At 42.0% G+C, this 18,486-nt stretch overlaps 1 protein-coding gene across 1 annotated transcript in view; it reads left to right on the top strand.

Moving 5' to 3' along the window:
• Nucleotides 1–18,486, top strand: part of MORC1 (MORC family CW-type zinc finger 1) — a 136,686-nt gene that overhangs the window by 33,269 nt on the left and 84,931 nt on the right. Inside the window, exons 7-9 of the mRNA XM_036348532.1 lie at nucleotides 4,285–4,410; nucleotides 14,382–14,461; nucleotides 15,137–15,210. Of these exons, the coding sequence (XP_036204425.1) occupies nucleotides 4,285–4,410; nucleotides 14,382–14,461; nucleotides 15,137–15,210 (280 nt within the window). The remainder of the gene's footprint in view (nucleotides 1–4,284; nucleotides 4,411–14,381; nucleotides 14,462–15,136; nucleotides 15,211–18,486) is intronic.

The raw sequence follows: 18,486 nt of genomic DNA, 5'->3' as shown, positions 1-18,486 counted from the left end.
AATTTAAAGTAGTTAAAAATCTTTATGCACTTCTTTATATTCAGGATAATGCAGGACTTGTTAATTTCAGCTTCAAGAAATCTTCAGAGATTTCATAGGGACTTTAGCAATAAATTTAGAAAATAATTTTTGTAATAATATACAGTATTTTTATGAATAAAAATATGGCACTTCAGAGATATTCCAAAAAGGATCTAATTTAGTCTAGTGCCTGGAGTTTAGATTTATTTTTTCAACCATGGACCTCAGTAGTTGGAGGGCTGAATGGAAGTCTGTTGTCTGTGTACCCAGTGTGGATAGATGTAGAAGGTGTCCTAGGTCTAAACACCTGTGAGAGACTGTTCTCCTTTTCAGGCAACCTGACGTACATACCACCCTGTCCACTAGGTCTGTGGGCAGTGGTTCTCAAAACAGGCATAGTTCAAGATAAAGGAGATAATGACTGGCTACAGGATTCCACTTTCTGGCTCCTCTCCTGACTTTAACACAGTTGCTGACCACAACACTTTCACTTGTGGAGCAACACTTAAAACAGTAGCAGAACAACGTGAATAGATTGGGAGGAGGAGGCCACAGAGAGGCCACAGCCACAGCTGGAGGTGAAGTAGAAACTTTCTGAAAATACCCATTGCTGAGCAGGTGACAAAAAAACCTCTCTGTCTCCTCCTGTCATATTCCACAGACTATCAAGGCAGTTTCTGCCTTAAAATACTTTCCTCTTTCCCCATGTCTGTCATGTGACTCTGTGTGCATTTGGTGGTGTGTGTGTGTGTGTGTGTGTCAGGAGGTTTACTCGCTCTTTCTCTTTTGTTTTTCAGTTTATTATAACCAGTTAAATGGGAGGTAAGAGAGAAAGAGAGGTACAGATAAAGATATCGACACTTCTGGCACAGTTTAAGACAGAAAAGAGACATTTAGGAGGAAACAAGAGAAGAACACATTTTGGAAAAGATGCAAAGCAGTTCCTAATGGGTAGAGAGTAAGAGTATATTTTCCCTAGATCTTCCTAAGATACTCTTCATTATTTTGTACAGTTGTATCCCAGTTTCCTAAGCAAATGGCTTTATTTATAAAAAATGATAACATTATCATTGAAGATGATCAATCATTACAAGTCTTTCTTACACAGGCAACCCTATGTTGTTCATTTTAAATTAAGCCAAGGGAGTGCTGAATAATTATCACTTAGACAACACACATTTATTTATGAGGATGCTGGTCTCACAGAATTTATAGCCTGATGGGGGTACAGGTAACAGGCAATGGCACCAGTAAGTGACGTGCTGTGATGGAGAGGCACGAAGAAGAAGGGGAGCACCAGAGGAGAGTGATTTACCCCATCTTGGGGAGCGTGAGAGGGCTTCAAGAGGAAGAAAGGTTTCGAGTTGCATTCTCATGGGTGAAAAGCCAACCGAAAGTAGCCAAAAGATTGAATGTGCCTAGGCTTGGGGACAAGAAAGCCGGCCCCCATATCTGAACAACAGAGTGGTCCTAAATTGCTAGACAGATGCTGGTAAGAGGCAAGGCTGGAGAGTTAAGTTGGGGCCAGATCATGAAGGACCTTCTACATCATAAAAAGGAGTTTGAAAGTTACATTGGGTGGCCCATTTCCTATACAGATTTTATAGTTCACCTCTTTTCTTCTTCTTTTTTTTTTAAATCATAGATATCATAATAGCATAAGAGGCATTGCTATTCTGTTTGTCATAGATAAAAAGTAACTTTGAAAGTATGCATGTGTGTAGAAAAGGGTTAATGGGGAAGGCTTCTATTCATTGTGTCTTGCTTGCAAGGTTGGTCTTTGGTGGGCTTCTGGGAACTTGGCTGATATACAGTTCCCTACACTGATATAAACCTTTCCTAACAGAGAAGGGTGGCACAATGTGCCTAGACCAGTGATGGCAAACCTTTTGAGCTCGGCGTGTCAGCATTTTGAAAAACTCTCTAACTTAACTCTGGTGCCGTGTCACATATAGAAATTTTTTGATATTTGCAACCATAGTAAAACAAAGACATATTTTTGATATTTATTTTATATATTTAAATGCCATTTAACAAAGAAAACTCAACCAAAAAAATGAGTTCGCGTGTCACCTCTGACACGCTTGTCATAGGTTTGCCATCACTGGTCTAGACTATGCAAACAATATGGTTTATACTGAAAACCTACTTTCTTTCTGGGACTCTGGAATTTGATACATGCTAGGCAGAGGGTGCCTATGTGACCAGCTCCCAATGAAAACATTGGGTGCTGAGCCTGCGATGGGATTTGTTGGGCAGAAACATCACATACATGTTCCTGCACCTTGATAGCTGGAGGAAGAGTATGTTTTGTGTGACCTGTCATGAGAAGGAGAGGCCAAATGAAAGTGCACATGGATTCTTCCAGACTCCACCTCTCTTCCCCTGATCATCCACTGTATATCCTACTCATCACTGTGATAAATCTTAGTCCTGAGTACCATTATATGGTAAGTCCCGTGAGACCTTCTAGCAATTCTCCTAACATAGAGGAGGTCTTGAGGATCCCCAATACAGATACGAGGAACATTTATTAAGTGAAATAATTGACCTAACAAGAGTTAGAAGTATTAGTGTCCTTGTTTGGATTTGTATACATTTTTTTTTAACCAAAACTTGTCTAACCCAACTTGATCTCCCACTATATTTCTCTAATTCTCAAATTTGGCTCTGAATTATTTTTGACTTACCTCCAGATGACAGAGATGTGCTTGCTTTGGGGACAGTCAAAAGGAAGAGCTATATTATATCTAAGGGCAATTTGAAATCAGGAGATCCAGAAAGCATTTGAATAATGGCAAAAGTCCTCAAAACCTTTTGCCATTAGTGTCCCAAGGTGACTTTTTTTTTTCATTGAACAGATGAGGACTTAGTTGATTGTGCCGCTCCTGGTATACTAACGTCAATCACATTGGGTATAGTGCTATACCCAAATGCAGACAGCCTCTCGTCACAATAAAAATGCAATAGTATTTATAGAATAGTAGCCATGGACTAGATCCCTTTTTATAATTTATATTGGAAACTTTTACTCAAGACTTACTTTCAAATAATTTCTTTTTTTTTTTTTAACAATTCAGAGAAACTCCTGGCTTTTTAATGAACTTTAGATCCTGCCTGAAGGAACTTACTAGCAACTAGGAAATCCTTAGATTTCTTATGGACCTCATCTTCATTTTTGTAAATTCTTTGGAGAGCTCTGCTCTTTCTTACAGAGTAACTGGCATTAGTGTGACCCCATTGAGCGGTCTCCCTGCGATAGGTTTTATATTTCCTTCCCATCATCTTTGTCTCCCACTGGACTGAGGTAGGATTGTAAAAGTGATGGTTTTACTGCTCCCTGATTTCTGTTTGGCCTTGGAAGCCCTTCAGTGTAGGCTTTCCTGGGACCCAGTAGATAAAGAGCACTACTTCTGACGCATGGCTGGATTTGTTCTTGTCTAATTGGAGGAGATTTACAGTTCATAAATGGACTTTAATGTAGAAGCTCCCTGCAGTTAGTATGCAGCAACACAGCGATTTCTCAACATAGGCTATTTTACATAGTTTCTGCCCCCATTTTATTGTCTTCCCATCCTTTATTTTTATCTTTTCTCCTCTTTTTCACTTACCACATCATTAAACTCCTCCCCTGGATTGGACATAAACATTTATTTTAATACTTATTATACTTGTAGAATAAAGTTTTGTGTTTCTAGTTCATAATTTTCAAAGAAAATGAAACATTTTTACTGTATTCCTCTGAATTAGTTTTATGGAAATATTTTTATTAGTGTAGGCCTAGATTCTTGTTATGTTGGAGCAGGGGGATTGTTTTGTGTATTTGGCTTGGTTTTGTCCTTCTGGGCCAATAGCTTTAATGGAAAGCATATTTTCTACTGCTGATGTAAGTATACTTAGAAATAGTTATTTGCAAACAAAAGTTCAGTTCTAATCAAAGTGCAGATTATTCAAGTAAGCCCTTGTCCTTAGAGGCCTGCTTTTTTTGTTACTACTTTTACTTAAATCTGTCAGTTGTCTTTTAATGACTTGTGAGAAGAAAAATAAAACCTAGTATTCATGATTCAACCACTTATTTGTAAAGAAGCCTGCTTGGTGAAGTACCTGAGTGTGGCTGGTGTTCAGTGTGTCATGAGGTTTAGAAGAAAAGTCCTAGAGGCTGCTAGTAGTAACCATCATAACCTGACAGTCTGATTCTGTGACCCTCTGAGAATATGTGTCCTTATCGCATCCTCTAATAGCCTTTGCTGTTTTCTCTTCCAGTTTCCCAGAGAGATGGTCATTCAGAGCCTACACCTCTGTTCTGTATTTTGACCCTTGGATGAGAATATTTATTCAGGCCAAAAAAGTTAAAACAAAACACCTCTGTCATTGCCTCTACAAACCCAGGTAATTCAACTTCCTTTAATTATCTTCATACAGTTTTTATTATAAAATCAGTATGCCATCCTCCCCAAAATTGTGAAGGTGATTTGGTAGTAAGATTTCTATAATCCAATAGCAGGATTTTACAGTTTGACAGTAAGATTTTTGCTATTGTAAGTAAAATTTAAACTGCATTTTGGAAGGTTTGCTAAAGAGTAATCATGTGTAACAAATGGCCACAATAACAAAACACTGCAGTGAACTCTCTAAGTGAGAGAAGCACCTCGCGTAAGAATTTGGTTTGTACTTTAATGAATCTTAGGTGCTTTGCTTGTGATAGTTTCCACTAAAAAATCACAGTTCATTTATAATTTTTCTTTACTCAATATATTTGAATGATTGAATCGTACTTCTATGTGTATATATTTTATGTATAGAATGGATATATTTATAAATACACATTGAATTCATTTATATTTAATATTTTAGCATAAACCTTTTTTTATTACCACAGTAAATCTAGTTAACCTCTATCACCAAGCACAGTTACAAAAATTTTTTCTTGTGATGAGAACTTTTAAGATCTACTATCATAGCAACTTTCAAATATGCAATTTAACTGTATTTACCAGACTGTACATTACATCCCCAGACTTATTTTATTACTGGAAGATTGTACCAGCATAAACTTTTTTAAAGCTGACATTTGCATATTATCAAACTTACCTTGACCAGCTATACATGCAATCAAAAAAGTTATGCTTTGTGTGTTGGTTTTCTGGGTGAGCATTCATTCATTCATCACACATTTATCAAAGTCCTCTGTGAGTTTGAGGTTGTGTTAGTTGCAAAGCATAGAAGAATAAAGATTAGCTCTTGTTTGAGGAGCTTAATATCTACTGGGAGAAACATTTAATGCTTGTACACTACCTATATATGCCTTTTTTATGGATTTCAGAGAGGGAGAGAGAAAGAAAGGTTGGGAGGGAGGAAGGAGGAAGGGAGGGAGAGAAAGAGAAAGAGAAAGAAACATCGATGTGAAAGCGAAATATCAATCAGTTGCCTCCCACACATGCCCTGGGTATGTGCCCTGAATGGGAGTCAACCTGCCACCCTTTGGTGTACAGGACAATGCTCCAGCCAAAGGAGACGTACCAGCCAAGGCTATACTATATATGCCTGTTTACATGTATTATTTTGCCTGATTTTTGCAGTGTCCCTGTGGGTTATGTTTTATCATCACCCTTTTAGAGATAAGGAAATATCACAACTAGACAAGAGCTCAAACCTCCTAGCTTCAGATTCTTTACCAATTCAAATTTCATTCTCCTTCCCCTATAGCACACTAACTCTATTTTTATAATAGACCTACATTTGTTATGTTGTCTTATTTCCATGAAAAAGTAGATGCTGTCCTGGGCCTTGCAATCACTCATATTAATATTAAAAATTATAGATCTGTTAATTGTATGCCCTGGGCACACACCAGAGGATTTCTGAAAAGCTTTACTTTTGATTTCTAATCACTTTTAAAAAATATATACTTTTATTGATTTCAGAGAGGAAAGAAAAGGGAGAGAGAGACAGAAACATCAATGATGAGAGAGAATCATTGATAGGCTGCCTCCCGCACACCCCATACTTGGATTGAGCCCGCAACCCCACCATGTGCCCTGGCAGGGAATCAAATTGTGACCTCCTGGTTCATAGTTTGATGTTCAGCCACAGAGCCACACCAGCCTGGTGATTTCTAATTACGTTTGATTGGCAGATCATATTTTGAAAAATGAAGTATATCAAGCTTAGACTTTCTCTGTAAACCTACCTGTTTGTTCCCTAATTAAAAAATTTTCTATTGGAAAGAATTTGAGGACAAGACACATTATGTGGTTTTGATTGCTCACATATTTCCCTGTGGTTGCACACCAGTCTATCTCTAGTCCAGTTTCCAGATGTAATGTCAAGAATATGAAATCCAGTGTGTCCAGGATGGCACATTTAGTTTCCCCAGACGCACTTGGCCTGGGAAACTACAGTTGAGGTATAACAACACAGGTGGGGCCATGGTATGGCATGAGATTAATGAAGTTCATGCTCTTCGGTAGTGGAAGTCCTGCCGTCCAAGATGAGGACAACTTTGCCCCTGGAAGAGTCTAGATCAGGGGTGGGCAAACTTTTTGATTCGAGGGCCACAATGGGTTCTTAAACTGGACCAGAGGGCCGGAACAAAAGCATGGATGGAGTGTTTGTGTGAACTAATATAAATTCAAAGTAAACATCATTACATAAAAGGGTATGGTCTTTTATTTTTTTTAGTTTTATTCATTTCAAACGGGCCGGATCCGGCCCGCGGGCTGTAGTTTGCCCACGGCTGGTCTAGATTGTTGTTGAAAGCATTATTACTTTTGGAAGATTTTCAGCTAGGCGATTTCTAAGGTCTCTTTCAACTTAAAGATTCTATAGTTGTAATTCTTGGAGTCTTAAACATTGTCTATCTATCTATATAAAAGCCTAAGTGACTATTGCAACCGAATGGACAACCGAACAGGCTGCGTGGGGTGACTAGACTGGCTGGTTGGTTACTGAGGGGCAACCAGATGACTGAGCAGCACGCTGCATGGGGCGACCAGGCCTGCAGTGGGGTTAGTGAGGGGTGACCAAACAACCGAGCAGCATGCTGTGTGGGGCAACCAAGCTGGCAGGAGGGTTAGTGAGGGGAGACCAAACGACTGAGCAGCAGGCTGTGTGGAGCGACCAGGCCCGCGGCGGGGAAGGGGAGGGCATTTGGGGGTGACCAGGCTGGCAGGGGTGGGCAATTAGGGGTGATCAGGCAAGTAGGCAGGTAAGCAGGCAGGAGCCAGTGGTTCTGGATTGTGAGAGGGATGTCCGACTGCCGGTTTAGGCCTGATCCCCAGGCCGGCAGGGGGGTTAGTGAGGGGCGACTAAACTACTGAGCAGCTGGCTGTGTGGGGTGACCCACAGGGTGGTTAGTCAGGGGTGACCAAACGACCAAACAGCAGGCTGTGAGGGGGAGGCCTGGCCAGCAGGGGGAGGGAGTTGGGGGAGGCCAGGCCAGTGGGGGGGCAGTGAGGGACGACCAGGCCAGTGGGGGGGCAGTTGGGGGCAACTAGACCTGCGGGGGGGCAGTTGGGGGTGACCAGGCCAGCAGGGGGGGGCATTTAGGGGTGATCAGGCAGGCAGGGAGGTGAGCAGCTAGGAGCCAGTGGTCCCCGATTGTGAGAGGGATCCCAGATTGGAGAGGGTGCAGGCTGGGCTGAGGGGGAAATCTCCCCCCCCGCCCCCGCATGCACAAATTTCATGCACCGGGCCTCTAGTTTATCTATATAATACAGACAAGTTAATGTATGGCTATGGTACTTGATCTTAGGGAACAGACATTACTGATTTTCTTTGGCTTTAAATTCTTTTACTTTAGTAGATAAATAGCTCTCAGATTATTTAGACATTAAATCTCTGCATATGAGGGCAAAATGGATATAAAATAGTCATTTTTGAAAGCTCTTTAAGGGAGACAGAGCCAAGCTATCTGTTGGAAGATCTTCATTTTTCATTAACACGGCTTTGCCATTTACCATTAATACTGAAAGGAGCCCAAAGACATGGAAGTGGAGTCACCTGCTTTCTTTGGAGCAGCACTGTCCTTTTTAAGGTTTAGGGACACCAAGTTATAGCCTGCTCGTGGAGACTCTGCAACACTGTTCTTCTGGGACAGTCTTTTCATGTCTTAGGGACACTCCCCACCTCTCACTGAATTGTTCAGGAAACCAATGAATTGGATGCATATAGGATGATATTTAGTTATTTTTAACATTAAGCTTTTTTTTTTTTATTGCTTAAAGTATTACAAAGGGTATTACATATGTGTTCTTTTTCCCCCCCGCCCTTGACAGTCCCCTAGCCTCCCCTACCCCCCAGTGTCTTATGTCCATTGGTTATGCTTATATGCATGCATACAAGTCCTTTGGTTGATCTCTTACCCCCCTCCCTCCTGCCCCCCAACCCTCCCCGGCCTTCCCGCTGCAGTTTGACAATCTGTTTGAGGCAGCTCTGCCTCTGTATCTATTATTGTTCAAAAGTTTATAATGGTCTCTATTATCCATGAATGAGTGAGATCATGTGGTATTTTTCCTTCATTGACTGGCTTATTTCACTTAGCATAATGCCCTCCATTTCCATCCATGCCGTTGCAAATGGTAAGAGTTCCAAGCTTTTTAATATAGGTACCTGGGCAGCCTTCTACAAATACTTCAGATTCTTTTTTTTTTTTTTTTTTTAAATATATTTTATTGATTTTTTACAGAGAGGAAGGGAGAGAGATAGAGAGTTAGAAACATCGATGAGAGAGAAACATCGATCAGCTGCCTCCTGCACATCTCCCACTGGGGATGTGCCCGCAACCAAGGTACATGCCCTTGACCGGAATTGAACCTGGGACCTTTCAGTCCGTAGGCCAACGCTCTATCCACTGAGCCAAACTGGTTTCGGCATACTTCAGATTCTTAAGAGAAATTTATCCAGCTACTCATTTCATTTCCTCATTCCAATGCATTTTCCCTCTAAACACACATGGAGGGAATATGTACTTAAAATGTGTTTTTATTAGATAACTAGAGACCCAATGAACAAAATTTGTGCAATAGGAGGCCTTCCTTCCCCCAGCTGCTGGCACTGGCTTCCCTCTGGCACCTGGGACCTGGGCTTCCCTCTGGCTGCAGGCAGCCACCCAGGACCCGGGCTTCTCTCGCAGCCCTAGCTTTGTCTGGAAGGTTGTCCAGAAGGATGCCCAGTCTAATTATCGTATTACATTTTTATTATTATAGATAATAACATATTGGGTATTTACTCCAGTGATTTTCAACCTTTTTCATCTAATGGCACACATAAACTAATTACTAAAATTCCGCAACACACCAAAAAATATATTTTTTGCCAATCTGACAAAAAAAGTGTACTTTTGATTCATTTACACTGACAGCTATTGTGTTAGCTGTTGTCATTTAAAAAAATTTGACAATCTAAGGGAAAAGAGGTCAGTGCCCCTGGCTAAATAGCCAGGTGTCGCTTGTTTTAAAAATTCTTACGGCACACCAGTTAAAAATTGCTGACTTATTCCAAACCAGCATTGTTCTAAGTTCTTTAGCTCTTTTGACACCTTTAGGTCTCATGTCAGCCTTAGAGATAGATGCCGGGAGCCGGTCCATCCTTGCTGTTTCAAAGGACCTGGCATATATGGCATACTGTTCTTAAAATGTTTGCTCACCTTCTTGGCACTATGTGTTTTAACCAAGGTCTCCTCTCTGAGAAAGGTTGTTTCCCCAGGTAAGGATTTTCCCCTGAAGTTAGGGAGGAAATAAAACCCCTCAACTAAGTGCCAGGCGGGTAATCACTTTAACTACGAACAATCAAGCTTAAGCTACATAATCTTTACTCCCTGGAATGGAGATAAGAAACGCCCTGCCCTAACCTTTGGAATAGAGATTGATAGGATTGAATCAACTGGTATAAATACAGATGTAACAAGACAGCAAGACACAGAAGAGAGAAGACAGAACCTACACAGAACCTTAAGACAGAAGAACTTCGCTGGAGAGAACATGGCAAAAGATCCTGGACTGAACCTGACTACAGAAATTGGCAAGAGAACCTGACTAGAACCTGGTGACTGAACCTGGCTGGAGAACCTGGACAGAACCTGACTGGAAAACCTAGCGAGGGAACATGGCTACAGAACCTGGCTGGAGAACCTGAACAGAACCTGGCTGGAGAACCTAGCAAGAGAACATGGACACAGAACCTGGCTGGAGATCCTAAGCAGAACTTCGCTGCAGATCCTGGCTAGAGATCCTGGCTAGAGATCCTGGCTAGGCTTCTGATGAACTGAACGCTGTCTCCGTGTCATTCCTTCTTCGCCGACTCCGTCCACACCTTTGGGGACCCCTGGACCTGCTGGGGTTGGACCCCGGCAGATAGATACCATTGTTATCATTCAGCTATCGTTTTCTTACAGATAAGGAAATGAAATCACAGAAAACGAAGTAATTCCCCCAGTTTTACACACTAGGAGGGGTATAGACCTTTTACCCAGGCAGGTGGGCTCCAAGCAGTCCAGCTCTTAGTTGCTCCACCATGAAGGTGTTCTGTCTTCAGTACATCAGCACTGCTGCTGTTGAGCTAATGGAAGAGAGTCAACAGACTCCAGCTGACGATATTTAAATTACATGTGACCTGTTGATAAAAATTTGCATTACTGTGTACATAAAGTTAGAATATACAAAAGCAATTGTAGATCAAGCTATCATTTAAAATCCATTGCTATTAGCATAGCTTCCAGCAGTTGGCAAACCTTTTCTGTAAAGGGCCTGATAATAAATCTCTGGTTACACTTAGCCTCATTTGCATATCTATCTATCTATATCTATATATCTATATCTATATCGATCTATATCTATCTATATCTATCTATCTATCATCTATCTATCTATCTATCTATCTATCTATCTATCTATCTATATATATTAACTAGAGGTCTGGTGCACAAAAATTTGTGCACTCAGGAGGGATCCCTCAGCCTGGCCTGTGCCCTCTTGAAGTCTGGGACCCCTCGGGGGATGTCCACCTGCTGGCTTAGACCCTCTCCCTGGGGGATTGGGCCAAGCTGGCAGTCAGACGTCCCTTTGGCAGCCCGGGAGCCCTCGGGGGATGTCCACTTGCCAGCGGGGAGCAGACCTAAGCTGCAGTTGGACATCCTTAGCGCTGCTGAGGAGGCGGGAGAGACTCCCACCACCACCGCTGTGCTGTCAGCTGGCAGCCTAGCTTGTGGTTGAGCAGAGCTCCCCCTGTGGGAGTGCACTGACCACCAGGGGGCAGCTCCTGCATTGAGCGTCTGCCCACTGGTGATCAGTGTGTGTCATAGTGACCAGTCATTCCCAGTTGTTCTGCTGATAGGGTAAATTTGCATATTACCCTTTTATTATATAAGAATATAGGATAGAGGCCAGTTGCACAGTTGGGGGCCAGCTGGTTTGCACTGAAGGTTGTCCTGGATCAGGGTGGGGGTCCCACTGGGGTACCTGGCCAGCCTGGGTGAGGGGCTGAGGGCTGTTTTCAGGCTGGCCAAGCCCCACGGCAACCGAAGCTCCCAGCCTCTCCTTTTTTTTTTTGTTCTGGAATTTATTTATCTTCTATAATTGAAACTTTGTAGCCTTGAGTGTAGCCCAGGTCCGGCCAGGGCAGGAGGGAAACTTGGCTTCCTCCATCATGAGGGGCAACCCAAGCCTCCTTCTCACTCCAGCTCCGTGGCCATGGCAGCTAGAAGCAGGTATCTGGGATTTATTTATCTTCTATAATTGAAACTTTGTAGCCTTGAGCGGAGCTCAGGGCCGGCAAGGCAGGCCGGAAGCTTGGCTGGGAAGCTTGGCTTCCTCTGTTGCCTCCAAGCCTCCTGCTTTCTCCAGCTCTGTGGCCGCCACCATCTTAGTTGGGTTAATTTACATATTTGTTCCTGATTGGCTGGTGGGTGTGGCAGAGGTATGGTCAATTTGCATATTTCTCTTTTATTAGATTAGATCCTTTTCAATGGAAAAATCATTCTTAGATCTTAGGCCAGTGATGGCGAACCTATGACACGCGTGTCAGAGGTGACATGCGAACTCATTTTTTTGGTTGATTTTTTTTTTGTTAAATGGCATTTAAATATATCAAATAAATATCAAAAATATAAGTCTTTGTTTTACTATGGTTGCAAAGATCAAAAAATTTCTATATGTGACACGGCACCAGAGTTAAGTTAGAGTTTTTCAAAATGCTGACACGCTGAGCTCAAAAGGTTCGCCATCACTGTCTTAGGCTGTACCAAAAACAAACAAACTGGTCCAATTTGGCACATGGGCCATCTATTACCTATACCTGACATAAACTCATTGGAGCACATAGGTTTAGACCAGTGATTCTCAAAGTGGGCGCTACCGCCCCCTGGTGGGCGCTGCAGCGATCCAGGGGGGCGGTGATGGCCACAGGTGCATTTGTTTTAACTTTTTTTGTATTACCTTTCTATTCTGAGTTCAATAAATAGTTTCATAATTTCAAACTTCAATGTTTCTAATTTACACCTTTTTTTATATTTTACGAAAAAGGTAGAAACATTACTATATATATCTTTCTGTTTAATTGCTATTAAAATTTTTTAAAAAATTAATTTCCAGGGGGCGCTGAGTAATATTTTTTCTGGAAAGGGGGCGGTAGGCCAAATAAGTTTGGGAACCACTGGTTTAGACTCTCCCCTCTACCTGAGCCAATACCTCTCTTTAAATGTCTTAAGATAATTTGGTTTCCAGAAATGATCTATAGGTTTTTACCTAACTCTTGCTGAAAATGTAATGCCTTTGTAAACATGAAGGTACTAAGTCTGAGGTATAAGGCAAAAGTTATGAAATGAGGTATATAGAGGTTTGAGCATTATGAAACCAAATATCATTCTGGAATTTTCTCTCCATGATGACTTAAATCAACATGTAAAATCCTGGATTCCAAGAAGCCTCTATAATAGATATACACAGTTTCACCTTCAATCAGAGAACCTCTGTTTTACAGTGCTTTTCTCACCTATACTTTGCTCCCTTTGAGTTGGAGTTTATAGGTATATATATTTTCCAGTTCCTTGATCGTTCTAGAGTGTCTTTGCTCTCACTAAAGCAGTGGTAATAAAGTAGAAAATATGATTGAGTAGCTTAAAATGATAATATGTGTTTCTCAGCATTTAAGTTAAAGATGACTGGGGACTTGGAGAAGCAGTTAATTCAGTGTCAGTGATGATCTGTATGAGAGGGTTATATGTATTAACCAGAAACTTTGAGAATAGAGCAGTTGCAGAGACATTTTTCTTTATAAGAAAATTATCCTATTTTACATGTATAAGTGAACATTTGTGTGGGAAGAATTTTTAAGTTATTTATTTATTGAAATTAATAATTTATTATTATTATTGAATTTATTGGGGTAACTGGTTAATAAAGTTGTATTAGTTTCAGGTTTGCAATTCTATGATATTGTGTGTTCATCACCCCAAGTCAAGTATTCTTCTGTCATTGTTTATCCCCCTTTTACCCTCTTCAAACTCCCCTAACCCCTCTTTTTTGCTGGTAATCACTATACTGTTGTCTGTGTCTAAGAATTTCCCCCCCATTTTTCTCTTTATTTTATTATTTTATTTTATTTTTATTATTTTAATTTATTTTTATTATTTTATTTTATTTTATTATTTATTTACTTATTTAATTTATTTTACTTGTTTTATTTTATTTTATTTTATGTCTATGAGTCTGTCTCTATTTTGCTTGTTAGTCCAGTTTGTTCATTAAATTCCACATATGCGTGACATCATATGGTACTTGTCTTTCTCTGACTAGCTTATATATTTTCACTTATATGTGGAATCTAATGAACAAAATAAACTAACAAATCAAACAGAGACAGACTCATAGACACAGATAACAGACTGACAAGTCGTCAGAGGTGAGGGGGTTGCGGGGCTGGGTTAAAAAGGTGAAAGGATGAAGAAAAAAAAATCTCATTGACACAACAGTGTGGTGATTACCATAAGGAAAGGGGGAGGAGAGAGGTAGAAGAGGATTTAGGGAGGATAAATGGTGATGGAAGGAGACTTGACCTGGGGTGGTGAACACACAATACAATATACAGATGATGTGTTACTGATTTATACAACAAAACCTGTATAATTTTATTAACTAAGTCACCCTAATAAATTCATTAAGAAAGCAAAATTTTCAAGTATTAAATGGTAAGGATTTTTTTTTTAGGTATAAAGTTTTCTTATTTATCAGCTGGATACAACTTTATGAGTTTTTCTTAATAATTATGTATATCTGGAGTATACTAGGATAGTGTCCTTAAAGAATATTTTGTACTATAAAATGATAATCTGACTTGATTCTTTTATTTATTTTTTTATTTTTCAGAAAGTATCTGTATGTCACATCGTCTTTTAAAGGAGCATTTAAAAATGAAGTTAAAAAGGCAGAAGAAGCAGTAAAGATTGGTATATAATTAATTACCTGTGGCTTACCTTATTATTGTTCATTCATTCTACAAACATTAAGTGTGCATATATTCTAGGGCACATACTGCTCTAGGCATTGTAGGGATAGCCACAATTAGTCAAATGTAGTTTCTTCCTCTAAGGAATTATATACACATTTTTTCCATCTGTTAAATTATTGTTATTTATTACTTTTAGTGTGATCCAAGTGGAACTGGATGGGTCTACTTTAGGAACTCTTGTTTTTACTGATGCTGAGTTAGATCGTTGCAGAGATTCGTGCTGCATCCACTTGAGGAAGGAAAGTTCTACACATTCGCTTCTCTCACAGTGAGGAGGGAACCATTGTTTCCCAGGGATGCCTGAGGGAGGAGTAACTTTACGTCCATATTTTGATGATTTTAGATAGTTTTCAGTTCGCCAAACAGCCAGTTGTGACTTTTGAATTTGTATGTATGTGTTTTTTCCCCTTAAATCGCCATGTCTAAGAGGAAGTATGCGACCTACACTTAGAATGTGTAAGAGCTGTGGAAGGAGTATAGGATTTTCTGAGGTGATTATTTGTAATCTTCTCTCCCTGGTCATGGTTATATATATCTATGTAAGTATATAGAATGCTCACTGAAAATTGCTTGAAAGAATTTCATGGTATAATTACCTTGCTTCTGCTTCTAGCTGAACTTGTGTTGAAAGATGCTCGAATTAGAGTCAACCAGCCTGATAGAACTTCCTTGTCTTCTCCCGCCAAGGTATGACACACAGAGCAATCTTCTTAAATGGCAAACAGTGTCCTTTGCCTTTTCCTGTGCACAGTTGTCTCTTGTCATGTACTCCCTAAATTTTTAAATGCAGATAAGCTCAGGTGACTAAGTTAATAGGAACACAGGGAAACAGAATAGATGAATGCAGAGAAAGGAGACAAAACTCAGCAAGTGGGGGAAGGCTGAGACAGAGCAAAGATGAACAAAATGTGGGGTGAATTCAGGACAGTCGGGAAGAGAGTCACAACTTATTTCTTTAAAATGAAAAGAAAAGGAATAGGAGAAAATAATGAAAAGCAGTCGAAAGCTAGCTTATCAAGTCTTCTTGAAAATATCTTTTCAAATCATAGCTCCCTGTGGACCTAAATAAATGGGCAGAACAGGGAGAAGACTAATACACAATCCTTCTTTCTAGAGTTGGGAATTATGTGCTGTAATTATGAATATTAATAACAATGCTTCCAGCTCACAGAGCTCTTTTCGTATGAGGTGTTCCACACAGTTCATAAACATCCTCTGTAATTCTTGCAGAATACCCAAGAGTGAGATAGGTTATAAAGAACTATTGTTATTAATTATAATGCATGGCAACTAAGAGAAGAAGAATATTGCTGCAAGACATGAATTTAAGTTTTCCAACTTTTACCAAAAATATACAAAGCTTTCTAGCATGATGAATCATTACACTACATATTTGCTTGCATACAAAGGGATAAATAGGTTTTTGGAGGAAAAGGTTTTACTTCATCTTTCCTTCATTCTCTTCTATGGACTCAGTGTATGATTTCTTTCTGAGATTTGCCCTAAAACATGTAAAGACCAGGGTTGTATCTGATGAAGAGTTCTCATGTCTAATGGCAATGATTGGGAATTAAATCAAAGATTGGCACCTAGTAATTCCCCAAAGCTATCCATGGTTTCCCCAAAATTCTATTACTTTTTCCCCCCACTTATTTTTTTTTTTAGTTAAAGCTAGACCTATCTTGCTATCAGCTTAGAAGTTTAATCTTTTGTTATTTTGTTTCTAAGAAATAAATTTCCTTGGTTTTATGTATTTGAGAGACAAGAGAAACAGACTTTCTAATGGGTCAGGACCTTGCTTTCTTGTTGCCTTAACCTGTTACTCTCACTGCCTCTTTGCCCAGTGTTCTGAGCACGGACAGGAAGAGCAGGGTAATCTTTGACCAGCTCACTTTGTTGCTCTGATGCACACTGGTTTCTTTAATGCAGAGAAGAGAGCAAAGCAGAATGACCTCTGCATTTGACCTCTAAAATTCCTCTCGGCAGTTGAGTGGTTGAATTTGAAGTAAAATGAAATACTTACCTTTTTTTTTTTTTTTTTTTTTTTTTTTACTTTTAAGTCAGTGAAAATAATGTTCAGTCAGCAGTATACCCATCAAATGAGATGTCCATTTTTCACATCAGGTGGATGGAGCATGTTAAAAGTCTATTCTTATTTGTGAAATAATAATGCATTTTTTTCTGTCTGGTTAGAGGGAGTGTATTAGAGATAGGGTAGTGAATGAGCCAAATATCCTATCTAATAAAAGAGAAACATGGTAATTAGCATACGACCCCTACCCTTCCCATTGGCTAATCAGGGCGATATGCAAATTAACTGCCAGCCAAGATGGCGGCCGGCAGCCAGGCAGCTGACACAAACAGGGAGGCTTGCTTGTGTCAGTGATGGAGGAAGCCAAGCTTCCCTGCCTGCCTTGCCGGCCTCTCAGCTGCACTGTAAGCAACATTGTAACAAATATAGAAGCTTAACAAAACCCCGGGCTTCAGCCAGCAGGACCGCAACATTGCTTCAAATACAGAAGGTAAACAAAGGTCAGAAACCTGCTTTCAGCAGCGGAGGTCTCATAGCTGGAGCCAAGCCTCAGAGCTAAAGCTGGCCTAGAATAAAAAAAAAAAAACAGAAAAAAGGACAGGTTGGGAGCTTCAGTCACCCGCCAGCTTGAAAACGGCCCTCAGCCCATCACCCAGGCTGGCCAGGTACCCCAGTGGGGACCCCCACCCTAAAGGGGGTGTGACCAGATGCAAACAGCCATCCTCCCCTCACCCAGGCTGGCTAGGCACCCAAGCGGGACCCCCACCCTGAAGGGGGTGTGACCAGATGCAAACAGCCATCATCCCCTCACCCAGACTGGCCAGGCACCCAAGCGGGACCCCTACCCTGATCCAGGACACTCTTCAGGGCAAACCAGCCGGCCCCCACCCGTGCACCAGGCTTTTATCCTATATAGTAAAAGGGTAATATGCCTCCCAGCACCGGGATCAGCGTGACAGGGGGCAGCGCCCAAACCCGCTGATCGCCCTGAGGCTCTGTGTGTGACAGGGGGCAGGGCCACAACCTCCCTATCCGCCCTGCTCTGTGTGTGATGGGGGGAGTTCCCCAACCCCCGATCGCCCTGCGGCTCTGTGTGTGACAGGGTGTGGCGCTCAAACCCCCTGATGGGCCCTGCTCTGTGTGTGACAGGGGGGAGCTCCCCAACCCCCGATCGCCCTGCGGCTCTGTGTGTGACAGGGTGTGGCGCTCAAACCCCCTGATGGGCCCTGCTCTGTGTGTGACAGGGGGGAGCTCCCCAACCCCCGATCGCCCTGCGGCTCTGTGTGTGACAGGGTGTGGCGCCCAAACCCCCCCCCCCCAATCGGCCCTGCCCTGAGTGTGACAGTGGTGGTGCCCCAACCCCCTGATCTGCCCTGCTCTGTGTGTGACAGGGGGCTGTGCCCCAACTCCCCTATCATCCCTGCTCTGTGAGTGACAGGGGGGAGCTCCTCAACCCCCTGATGGGCCCTGCTCTGTGTGTGACAGGGTACGGAGCCCCAACCACCCCCCCCATCGGCCCTGCCCTGAGTGTGACAGAGGGGAGCTCCCCAACCCCTTGACGGGCCCTGCTCTGTGCGTGACAGGGGGGAGCTCCTCAACCCCCTGATCGGCCCTGCTCTGTGCCTGACAGGGTACGGAGCCCCAACCCCCCTGATGGGCCCTGCTCTGTGCGTGACAGGGGGCAGCGCCCCAACCCCCTGATTGGCCCTGCTATGTGCGTGACGGGGTGGCGCCGCAACCTCCCCATCGACCCTGCCTTGAGTGTGACAGGGGGCGGTGCCCCAACCCCCCAATCGACCCTACCCTGAGCGTGACTGAGGGTGGCATCGAAACCTCCCGATCAGCCCTGCTCTGTGCATGACAGGGGGCGGTGCCCCAACTCCCCAATCGGCCCTGCTCTGAGCCTGACCAGGGGCTGCACCTAGGGATTG

This window comes from Myotis myotis, unplaced genomic scaffold (assembly GCF_014108235.1).
Source record: "Myotis myotis isolate mMyoMyo1 unplaced genomic scaffold, mMyoMyo1.p scaffold_m19_p_2, whole genome shotgun sequence".
Taxonomy (NCBI): Eukaryota; Metazoa; Chordata; class Mammalia; order Chiroptera; family Vespertilionidae; genus Myotis; species Myotis myotis.
The sequence above is the reverse complement of the archived record's forward strand: the minus strand, read 5'-3'. Positions and strand labels throughout refer to the sequence as shown.